We start from the raw sequence: 12,402 nt of genomic DNA on the forward strand, positions 1-12,402 counted from the left end.
TGCCATTTGCCAGGAGGTGATTTAGATCGTATGCTGCCACCTATTGTTGACATTTGGTGCAGCCACGACGCCCACACTGCGCACTGACACTACAAGACCTGAGAGGTGCATTATGCAGTCGTGGAAAAAGTGTTCAATAGTCATACTTCAGTAAAAGTAAAGATACCTTAAAGAAAATGACTCAAGTAAAAGTGAAAGTCACCCAGTAAAAGTCTAAATGTATTTGGTTTTAAATGTACTTAGGTACTCAATTGTCATAGGCCTACTTGAGTAAAAGTAAATGTTATACATACAATTCTTTATAATAAGCAAACCAGATGGCAGGATTGTCTTGTTTTTTTTAATTTACGGACAGATAGGGGCACAAACTCAGTATTTGTGTTTAGTGAGTCAGCCAGATCAGAGGCAGTCGGGGTGACAACGAGTTATATTGATAAGTGCGTGGATTTGACCATATTGCTGTACTTTTGGGGGTCAGGGAAAACGTATGGGAGTAAAATTATATATTTTCTTTAGGAATGTAGTGGAGTAAAAGTAAAAGTTGTCAAAAATATAAATAATAAAGATTTTCTACTACTTTACACCACTATGTGGCAACGTTCAAATGAGTCAATGCGGTGGAAAATAAAGGTAGCTTTCGTAGATAACGGTTTGTTTTAAGTCTTGTTTTTGATGAGGACAAGATAGCCTTCATTCTGACACAGTGGAAGCTGCTTTTTAAGCATGCGCTTTACGCACGAGCTTTGCGCACGAAATTGAGGTATGATTCACACTGTCATCATGAAATACATCCCCTATTCAATGGTTACTTTTGTCATTGTGTCTGTGTTGTGCATGGCTTGTGGAACCTACTATAACGTCAACCTCTGAAACCCCATCACTTTGGACCCTAGCCATAGTGCGTTAGAGGGGGAATAGGCCTATTAGAAATGGGATATCGTCCCCAAAATACGTCTCCTTGGCCTCTATAATATAATCTATTCGCAGATGGGTTATACAGTTAGAGCGGTGACGCCGTGACTATTGCTGATATCATATTCCCCGAATAAATCAGCGCATGACCAATACGTCTACTGGAACAGTACACGCGCCCTGGAAGTCAGCAGAATGTTTGTCTTTGTATAAGTGTCCTCCTCATCGACAGATTAGTCATTTGGGCTTCTCTCTTTACTTTTCCTGTTAGTGCACGTCTATATAGGCACATAGGCTATGTCTTATTGGCTAACTTATTGCATGGATATTTACTCATCTTATTTTGTTAAGGTGTGTGCAGACTATGTTTTGACACCGACACGAGAAATCATCCGGGAAATATCAGGCATTAGGAAGGCTAAATTGTAATTTCCAACTAAATATGTGTGTTTGGTGTCCAAACGCATAGACCTATTTGTGATTTGGGCTGATTTTTTGTGAACAATCATTTTAAGCAAACTTTCAAAATATTTTCTTCTGTTATTTGTTTTTGTATTGGCATCCACTATCCAATTGCACGCTGTTGACTTTTAAGTTAAAACCACAATACTAGAGCGCGACTGCTGCGCCCTCGCTCACCGAGCCTCGTGCACCGCAGCCCCAAAGTGGAATTCCATTGACTGGCGCGAGCTTTCCTCAGAACCCACAGTTCCTCCCTCCCTGGACGGACGCAGCTCTGATTGGTTACATCTTTCCGGACTCTCCGTAGTTGGCCGATTCCATTGGCTGACATCTGTCTCTATGCAAATCTAACCCTGGAGGGACGCATTCCAGCACTGCTGACTGCCAGTAAAACCCTGCCTCTCACTGTCCGGACGTTCATTCATACGCAGCAACTGAACCCTATACGCACCCGGAGCGTTCAACAAGGGTGTGTCGAAATATAAGGCTATTGGCAGTGACACATCCTAGACAATATTTATAAAAGCGAAATTGAAGTATTAAAGTTTTTTCCGTCTCCAATGTTGGCACGCATAGAGGCGAGAAGATTTCTATTGCGCATTGGGGAGCCATAGAACATCCATCAAAGTTGACGTTTTGTGGCGAGTAACTCACAAGTTATTGAAGAACAACAGAATTAAAAAGAAGATTAAAAAATAACCCAACTGGACTTTCTTTTCGCTGCTCGCCTGCTCATTTGAATGCGCCCCGAGACCTCCTTGGATGACCGTCCGGTTTTATTTAGTATCTGATTAGTGGATGCCTCTTCAGTCTCGGTGTCCATAGCACGGATCATGGAATGAGGACTTCACACACCGAGATTTAGCGGGATGTGCTTAATTTGTTAACGGAAGGTCTTTGACTCCACTCCAACGCATAAACCCAGTTGTATCCGTGCCCACGCATATACCTTCAGATGGTCGCCTGATTTCCATTGTTGAACAACAGGTTTAATTGTAGAGGCAAATATCAGAAGAAATATAGAGCTATATATTCCACAGAGAGTCAGTTTAACTGGATCCTACTGCGGTGTACAAATGGTCTTCCTTTGGGACGCCAAATACGGTACATGAACTCATTTTCACATTTTACCCAGGGTTGAATATGTGTTGGTATCTGTGTGTGTGTGTGTGTGTTGACATTTGTGTGTGCTTTTATGCCCGCGTGCATTAACATAGCCAAGAAACACACCGAAACCAGAATTTTAAGAGGAAATAAATGTAATAATTGGCAGGACGCCAACGGGTTTTTTCTGTCATATAGGGAGTAGGCTATAGACTACATTTGGAACCTCACAGGCACAAAGCACTGAACCACTTCAGAGTAAAGTTGACATTTTGGTACATAATTTTACACAAGTTCTGCAACAATATGCTATAGATAAATTAGACAGAACACTTGAGGTTGTCACTAGTTACCACAGCCACAGAGTCATAAACCCCGCCTATTTCTATAATTTATCTTCTTAAAATGTGATTTTAAACCTAACCTTAACCCTAACCTTAACCACACTGCTAACTTATTCCTAACCCTAACCTTAAATTAAGACCAAACAGCTAATATGTGTTTTCATTAAGTTTTACGATACGCCTATAGCAAATACTAACTTTATGACTGTGGTAACTAGTGGAAACCACATTAAACACATGCAAAGCACATTACTTCCCCTCTCATCAACGGTTTATAAATAAATCCTTCCATCCATCCACAGCGCGTGGGTTGCTGTTAGTATTGGGTGGTTAGATGAGAGCAAGACAGAGTTGGAGTTCAGTCCAGTTCTGTGGTACACTAGTCAAAGTTCTGTTGAAAGAGCGAGAGGCAGCAGCGGTTTTTAAACCCCGGGTCGTTCCAAACCGCCAACATGTGGCATCGATTGTGGTTGGCTTGGCTGAGTGACAGACAGACCGACCGACAGCGCGCGCCGGGCCCTGTCAGACTCAGCGTCGCTGGCTGGTTTTTAACGGTTTGGTTTCACGTGCCTCCGGCTCTCCAGGGTTTGGTTCCGCTGTTGTAATTTCACTGCGCTCTATTCTGAGAACTTTTATAATTCTGTGCTCAGAAGGCCAACTTGAAACTACACGCACATTGATAAACATAATAGAAAATACTGATGATGTGCACAGCTCAAAATGTGAATAGCCTAAATTAGTTTTTAATTACTTACTAAGAAGTTATATGCCTTATTGGCATAGGTTGACTATATAGTGAGTGTGTGTGTGTGCGTGTACGCCTGCGTTATGTCTGTCTGTGTGTGTCCTCGCTCATTTATTTATCTACATCTCTATCTTTCTCCAGACCCAGCCCCTGGTCGACGCTTCACCCCCCCTTCCACCACCCTGTTGTCGGGTAAGATGAGTGAGGGTCTGCCCCTGGGTGCCCAGGAGAGCAGTAGCACCGCCCTAGTGGGAAAGCTGCGTATGGCAGACCGAGGCATGGTGGAGGTGCTGTCAGATCACCCTGGAGAACTGGTGAGGACAGACAGCCCCAACTTCCTCTGTTCTGTCCTACCCACACACTGGAGGTGCAACAAGACGCTGCCCATCGCATTCAAGGTGAGTGAGTGTGTGGGAGAGGAGTGTGTGTAGTGCTATATTTGTCGTTTTATTTCTAATCATTTCTGGAGGCTATAGAGGAATGTTTTCCTGCACAAATGTTGTCTGGTGGCAACGTTTCTCATAAATGTCTATGTGTGTGTCAAGTCAAATCAAAAAAATATATATTGTCACATGCACTGAATACAACAAGCCCTTAACCAACAATGCTGAGTTAAAAAAAAAAGTCAGTAGAACATTTTGAAATAAACTAAAGGAAAAATAGTAACACAAATAAAATAACAATAAAGAGGCTAAATACAAAGGGTACTGGTACCGAGTCACTGTGTGGGGGTACAGCTTAGTCAAATTAATTGAGGTATTATGTACATGTAGGTAGGGGTCAAGTGACTATACATAGATAATAAACAGAGAGTAGCAGCAGCATATGTGAAGAGTGTGAAGGAATGTGAATGTATGTGTGTGTATGTGTGTGTGTGTGTGTGTGTGTGTGTGTGTGTGTATGTGTGTGTAGGTGGCGTCAATGAACATGTGTGTGTTTTGTGTGTGTGTGTGTTGGAGTGTCAGTGTAGTATGTGTGAGTGTGTGGTTAGAGTCTAGTGAGTGTACATCGAGCCTGGGGCAATTTTTTTTTAAATAATCAAATAAGGGGGTCAATGCAAATAGTCCGGGTAGCCATTTGATTAACTGTTCAGTAGTCTTGAGGGTAGAAGCTGTTAATGAGCCTTTTGGTCCCAGACTTGGCCCTCTGGTACCACTTGGCGTGTGTGTGAGATGGTGCTTGATAACTGGCCATGAGCAGTACCCAATCTACCAACCTCATAACTAGCTACCAAGAAGCCATTTCAGGCTGTCAATCAAGTTAGTTTTAGACAAGATAGCTACTCTATCTTAGCTGGAATGCCGGCTGGCAAGGTTGGTAGACTTTAGAAAAGCAAGCAATTACTAAATGTACTGAATAAGACTCACATTCCTTTCAATCTTTTACCTAGATTTTAGCAAAGATGCAGAGAAGCATATTTAGTTTCTTTAAAAAAATAACCACCAGTCAGGAGAATACAGACAGCTCAAGAGGTATGATTAGATATGCAGAAAAATAAACATATTTTTGACATAGAATTAAGCTTAATGATTACGGCTCTAGATTGCATGAAAAATCTGTTTCAGGTGTTTGAAAAATGCAAAATTCTCCAACTAACAGACGGACCACAGATTTTTGGGGGTGTATGACGGCCCTGGTCACAGATCAAAAATGTAATTGGAGAAAAATATTATTATAGCTATAGCCTACTTCCCTTACAGTTTTTCACTTTTTAGTGCAGTTCTCAGAATTAGAATGATGCACGTCAATGACTTACAGTTGTTTCATTAGGCTGATGTCTTTCTGGGTATCCATAATAGGGTTATATCATCCAAGTAAAGTACTTTTAAGCACTTTAGGACAAAGGTATTTGTGAAAAAAAGCCATAGAAAAATGCTATAAAATCAGATTGATCGAGTTGTATACATTATGTACATTCTAAACAATGTCATGGGCGGAAGTTGTTGCCATTAAGTGTGTGTTTGTGTCTGGGTGTTGTTGACCGTCTGCTTGAAGAGCTCTATAATCATTTCCTCATTATTGTTTGTTCTGCAGGGTAGTTTTCACGCTCCACCGAACCTCTCTCTCATGTCTGACTTCCGTAGCTCCCCAACAGTCCTCGAGAATGTAAACTATACTGGGTCTGCCAAACACCCACCCGTATTTTCCATCTCGGCCGTGTGTGTGGGTGAAGGGGGGTCGTGTGTGTGGACTAAAGCTGTAGTTTCTCAGTTGAAAAACAGAACAGAGTAGTACCCATGCCCGATATCTCCTCTGTAAATTTGCACGCTGATTTGTGGCCACGATTACAGTTAATATGAAAATGACTCTCCCTGGGTCTATTTGCTTTGGGTGTGGAGCTATTCAGTCTGTAGTCTGGGTGGCTTTCTGGAGCACAAAAACACCCAGACTGCCCTCCCATTTAGTGGACCCAGGGTGGACAAATGATGAGAAATAGACTAAATTGATTCAGATTTAATAATGAATTCATTTTGAAGTACTTTTTTTTGTATAAATGTAGTTGAATGCACTCGGAATAGAGAGTTGCAATATAACTAAAGATGCTCCTTTTTTACCAAATACATAATTGATGTTTTGTGTAAATTATGTTCTATGTAAATTACGTGTGTAATTATGTTTTTGGTATTGTATTTTTTTGTAATGTGCAAGACGAGCAATAAAGTTTCCATCCCTCTGACTGTGTCTCTGTCTCTCTTTCTCCTCCTGTTGCCGAAGGTGGTTGCCCTTGGCGATATCCCTGACGGTACCTTGGTAACGGTGATGGCGGGGAACGATGAGAACTACTCAGCAGAACTCCGCAATGCCACGGCCGCCCTCAAGAACCAGGTTGCTCGCTTCAACGACCTGCGCTTCGTAGGCCGCAGTGGACGAGGTACACACACACACACACACACACACACACACACACACACACACACACACACACACACACACACACACACACACACACACACACACACACACACACACACACACACATAGATACACTGATATAGCTCTCTCTCTCGCTGTGCCTAACGGACGGTGAACCGCAGTTACTCCAAATCAGGTGCAGGCAAATGTCCTGCCTTATCTATTTAAAACACAGGCCTCTCTGTACATAAGCTAGCTGTTACTGTACACACACACACACACACACACACACACACACACACACACACACACACACACACACACACACACACACACACACACACACACACACACACACACACACACACACACACACACACACACCTCTCAATTGTCCCATTGTCCTGCTAGGCAAACAGCCATCTAGTCTGACTTAAAACACACACACACACACACACCCACAGGACCTAGAGTGCAGCTCAGGGTTAATTCCAGTATGACTGTATTTGTGAGCTTGTCTGAACTTGTGGTGAACGTTGATGAAACTAGGTGTTTGGTTGGGTTGTGGTCATAGAGTTGGTCTGGCTGCAGCTCAGTAGGCTGTGGTCCAGTGTTAGTGTGATAACAGTGGTGTGGTGTGGTTTAGAGTTATGTAAGGGATCTCTCTCTCTCACACACACACACTTCTGAATATGAAATAAACCATTCTAAACACACACACAGACACACGTCCTTCTCCCCTTTACTTCTGGGAAACACACACCGTGACAGAGGTTTATTCAGAGGGAAGATAAGACAAGTGATTGGCTAATGCTGATAGGACCCACTGTGGTAAACACACTGCTGTAGTCAACAAGCCTAGACCTGACTGTGTCTCTGTCCCCCCCCCCCCCCCCCCACACACACACACACACACACACACACAGAGAAAAAAATCATCCCATTGATAGGGGCGGTTATAGAGGGAGAGATCCGGAGTAAACAGTCATCTCTGTACAGTAAGCCCCAGAGAAATGTAAACTGGGTAAAAGCCTTGGCACTTAGACACACACACACACACACACACAGCTTTTAGATGTGCACCGATGGTGTCCGATCAGACAGACTGATGACACACCAGCAACAAAGACCACAGCTGTTCTCTCATCCTATCTATCTCTCTATCGCTCTACCTCTCCTCTATCGCTCTACCTCTCCTCTCCTCAGATTATTTCTTGCAGATAGCACACCAGCAACAAAGACCACATCTGTCCTCCTCTGCCTTTCTGTCTTCTCTCTCTCTATCTCCTCCCACTCTCCTCTCTTTCTGGATATAGGAGCAGTGAGTCACTGGACGGCCCAACAGCACAAACAATCTCAGACATATTTATCTCTTTCTCTCGCTCTCTCTCTCTCTTTTTCTCTCTCTTGCAAACAAAGTTGTTTGGATGTGCATACACACTTGTTCATCCTAACACATGGACAGTATAGTGTACACACACACACACACACACACACAGCGTTGTGTCAGGGGACGTTCCCTAGCTGTGTTGTCTTCTTCCCGTCTGCCTCTCAGACAGAACGTCTCCCTCACAGACGCTACTATTGAAAACAACTGTGTGTGTGTGTGTGTGTGTGTGTGTGTGTGTGTGCGTGTGATATATGCATACATATGGATAAACGAGAAGAGTTTTTTTTTTGGTGACTATGTCTGATGTAAGACTGAGCAATCTTTTCAGCGGAAATGTGATTGTGAAATATCATCCATATTTTGCAATTCAATTATCCTACAATAACTTACTTTAGAAAAATAGTAAGTTCTACATGATGAATAATGGACAGTCGTCCTATTATGGTGAATATTAGTGTATTAGTAGATGTGCCTCTCATTGGGCAGTCAAACACACTTGAATAGAAAACATGGGACAGGGATGTGATGTCATAGCTTCTCTAGACTCTGAGAATAGTCCTGGCTGCCTGCTTGTGTGTGGTCTGGACAGTACAGCCGAGTACCTGTGTGTGTAGCCAGGGCTTTAGCTGGCGTAGGCTGGTCTGTTTGTGGTAACTCTATTCCAGCCTTGGCACAGCCTCTGACCGCCTCCCCTGGGCGCCCATACCTCCATGGTGTGTGTGTGTGTGTGTGTGTGTGTGTGTGTGTGCACATCCTCTCAGCGTCTGCCCGTCACTCATCACCATGCATTGAGGTACAGAGCCTGAGGGAAAAACACACACACACGTGATTGATGGAGACAGATGTGATTGTCTCCTCCACTCACCTAGGAATCTCTATACTTACACTGAAACACATGGAGATACACAGATATACACACACATGCAGATTCATAGATGTATACAGAAACACACTCACAGTGGAGACTGTCAGCCAGGCAGCCTTGTCAACTCATCACCAGACCCTCTGACTAGATTAGTCCCACAGTGACAACACCAGCCAGGTCTGCTCCCCTACACACACACACTCTGTTTGTCTGTGTGTGTTTATGAGGCAGTAAATAGGTGTGGGGCCGTAGGGTCTGTCTGTCTCTCTGATGTCTCTCTGGGTTATTCCTGTGTCAGGCTGATCTTAATGTCATATCCAGACCTGGTGTATATTTGGAGAGAGTTTGGAGAGAGAGAGAGAGAGTTTGGAGAGAGAGAGAGAGAGTTTGGAGAGAGAGAGAGAGAGAGAGAGAGAGAGAGAGAGAGAGAGAGCCAGCGAGACACAATAGGTTTTCTGTGGAGATGATCACATTAAAACATATTTTCACTCTCTCTTCCAGGGAAGAGTTTCACTCTGACCATCACGGTGTTCACCAACCCTCCCCAGGTGGCCACCTACCAGAGAGCCATCAAGATCACCGTGGACGGGCCCAGAGAACCACGCCGTGAGTACCACCTTCATCCTCTTCATCATCATCGCAGTTATCAACGTCAGATAGCGCCATGACTCTGTCGGTTGAAGGATGAGCGTCGCCATAGGAGTGACACCACCTGTCGGAAGACAATGCATCATCATAATCATAGTTATCATTATCATCCAAGTTGTTATTACATTATCATGATCATGATGATCATCATGACCATAATTACCATTAGAGTTCAAATCTTAGTGGAATGGGATTTGTAGTTGCATTAGTTCTGGGTTGTAGTTCTGGGAGTGTGCTGATTCGAAGGCTCATCACACCTCTGTCTCATGGTTGTTAACGGGACAATTCCCCGATGGTCCGTTATTCTGGTCGGGAATCTGGTGTTGGGCGCCGTGCAACGATCCAGGGTCTGGCTGGCTGGCTCACTGTGTGTGTGTGTGTTGAGGATCTGGCTGGCTCTGGGTTCTGGCCCACGCTTCAAAGGGCTCAGACACAGGCTCCAGTTACAGCACCACTTCCTCCCAGTGCGCCAGCCGTGTGTGTGTGTGTGTGTGTGTGTGTGTGTGTGTGTGTGTGGGTGTGTGTGTGTGTGTGTGTGTGTGTGTGTGTGTGTGTGTGTGTGTGTGTGTGTGTGTGTGTGTGTGTGTGTGTGTGTGTGTGTATGTGTGTGTGTGTGGGTGGGTGGGTGGAAATGTGAAGACGAGTGATGGTTTTTCACAGCTGAGGCTGGCTAGCTGGCTGGATACCTTCTGTCTCCGTTTTCTTCCTCTGTCAATCTCTCTCTCTCCCCCCTCTTTTCTCTCTCTCTCCCTCTCCCCCCCTCCCCCTCTCTCCCCCCCACCATGCTGTGTCTTGTTGTGGTCTGATGAGGACTCTCTTCATCATTACATCGTTTCAGTTTGGCCCCTCATATATCACATAACATGAAACCAAATAGGGAACAAACTTATATTTTAATTAGAATTGAGACCTCAAACTAAAGACAAAGAAGAACTAAACATATGTTAACAAACAGACAGACAGGCAGACAGACAGGCAGGCAGGCTGAGAGATTGATTGATTGATTGATTGATGGAGAGTGTATGCGTTTCTGCTTGCGTGTTCTGTGTGTAGGCCACAGACAGAAGCTGGAGGACGTGAAGACGGGAGCGTTGGCCTTCTCCGAGCGTCTGAGCGAGCTGGAGCAGCTAAGGCGGAGCTCCATAAGGGTCACGCCCCCTCACCATCATCACCACCACGCACCCACTCCCAACCCCCGGCCCGCCCTGAACCCGGCCCAGTTCAGCAACCCCACACACCACACACAGATACCAGGTGAGTCTTCCCTCATGGTACCACATACACCCACAGTGTACATGCTAACAGTCATCACACAGTGAAATCACATTATGCATTATGCCTCCACATACGTAACAAACAGCACTCAAACAATGTGCAAGAGAGCAGGAGAGAAGAGGCCCAATCACTTTGTTTTTCACATATTTTTCTGGGTTTGGAAAGACCAGTACTTCCTCTTTTGTGGTTTTAGCCAATCCCATTGCGGTTAACGTGTGGCAGTAGAGCCTCTGACACATACGCCCGCAGTTTCTGTTCCTCTTCTCCCGAAGTGGTGTGTGTGTGTGTGTGTGTGTGTGTGTGTGTGTGTGTGTTAGCCTGTATATGTAGACAGTTGTAGTGAGGAAGCAGGCCAGGGAGGAGAGGAGGAAGTGAGAGTCAGCTGACAGGAAGTAGAAGTGTGTGAAAAAACCCTCATTTAAAATCTAAACACGCAATACACCAGTGGAGGCTGCTGAGGGGAGGACGGTTCATAATAATGGCTGGAACGGAGTAAATGGAATGGTATCAAACACCTGGAAACCATGGAAACCATGTGTTTGATGTATTTGATACTATTCCGCTCCAGCCATTACCATGAGCCCGTTCTCCCCAATTAAGGTGCCACCAGCCTCCTGTGCAATACACTATATAAGGGAGTCATTCATAGGGACATACATACCAACATTACACGTCAGAGACCAGCAAAACATTAAAATTGACAGGAATTGGGCCTATGCTTCTCAGAATTAGCTATGTCTCCAAAGTGATGATATGGAGAGTTGGAGGTGGAATCAGATATGGGTGAATGGAGAGATGGAGATGGAATCAGAGATGGGTGAATGGAGAGATGGAGATGGAATCAGAGATGGGTGTATGGAGAGATAGAGATGGAATCAGAGATGGGTGTATGGAGAGATAGAGATGGAATCAGAGATGGGTGTATGGAGAGATGGAGATGGAATCAGAGATGGGTGTATGGAGAGATAGAGATGGAATCAGAGATGGGTGAATGGAGAGATAGAGATGGAATCAGAGATGGGTGTATGGAGAGATGGAGATGGAATCAGAGATGGGTGTATGGAGAGATAGAGATGGAATCAGAGATGGGTGTATGGAGAGATGGAGATGGAATCAGAGATGGGTGTATGGAGAGATAGAGATGGAATCAGAGATGGGTGAATGGAGAGATGGAGATGGAATCAGAGATGGGTGTATGGAGAGATGGAGGTGGAATCAGAGATGGGTGTATGGAGAGATGGAGGTGGAATCAGAGATGGATGAATGGAGAGATAGAGATGGAATCAGAGATGGGTGAATGGAGAGATGGAGGTGGAATCAGAGATGGATGAATGGAGAGATGGAGGTGGAATCAGAGATGGGTGAATGGAGAGATGGAGGTGGAATCAGAGATGGGTGAATGGAGAGATGGAGGTGGAATCAGAGATGGGTGAATGGAGAGATGGAGGTGGAATCAGAGATGGGTGTATGGAGAGATGGAGAAAGAGGAGGGAGGTAAAGAGAGATGGAAAGACAAAGAGAGAGATTAAATACACAAAAAGATACATGAGGCGTGAGAGCGAAACAGAGGGATAATGATGGATGGATAGAAGGAGGGGAGTCAGAAAGAGAGGGGCAGGCCCCAGTCCTTCCTGTATGGTGTGTCTCTGATCCTGAGGCCAGAAATAGCAACAGGAGCACTGCCAGCGGAAACCGTTATTAAGTCATTCAAGACCTCTCTCTTTCAATCCCTCTCTCTCTTAACCCTCCCTCTCTCTCTTTCTCTCTTTCCCTCCCACTCTCTCTTTCCCTCCCACTCTCTCTC

At 44.7% G+C, this 12,402-nt stretch overlaps 1 protein-coding gene across 1 annotated transcript; it reads left to right on the top strand.

Annotated features, from left to right (window-relative positions):
- Nucleotides 1–1,812: 1,812 nt before the first annotated feature.
- On the top strand, nt 1,813–10,577 carry LOC311114696 (runt-related transcription factor 1-like; the record flags this gene model as incomplete). Its single annotated transcript, XM_084189936.1, has 5 exons — nt 1,813–2,478; nt 3,709–3,965; nt 6,283–6,439; nt 9,177–9,281; nt 10,377–10,577. Coding segments are annotated over exons 1-5 (748 nt in total), but the record flags the coding sequence as incomplete, so codon positions are not given.
- Between the last annotated feature and the right edge of the window lie 1,825 nt (nt 10,578–12,402).

Source organism: Coregonus lavaretus (genome assembly GCF_964263955.1).
Source record: "Coregonus lavaretus genome assembly, contig: HAP1_SCAFFOLD_7782, whole genome shotgun sequence".
Taxonomy (NCBI): domain Eukaryota; kingdom Metazoa; phylum Chordata; class Actinopteri; order Salmoniformes; family Salmonidae; genus Coregonus; species Coregonus lavaretus.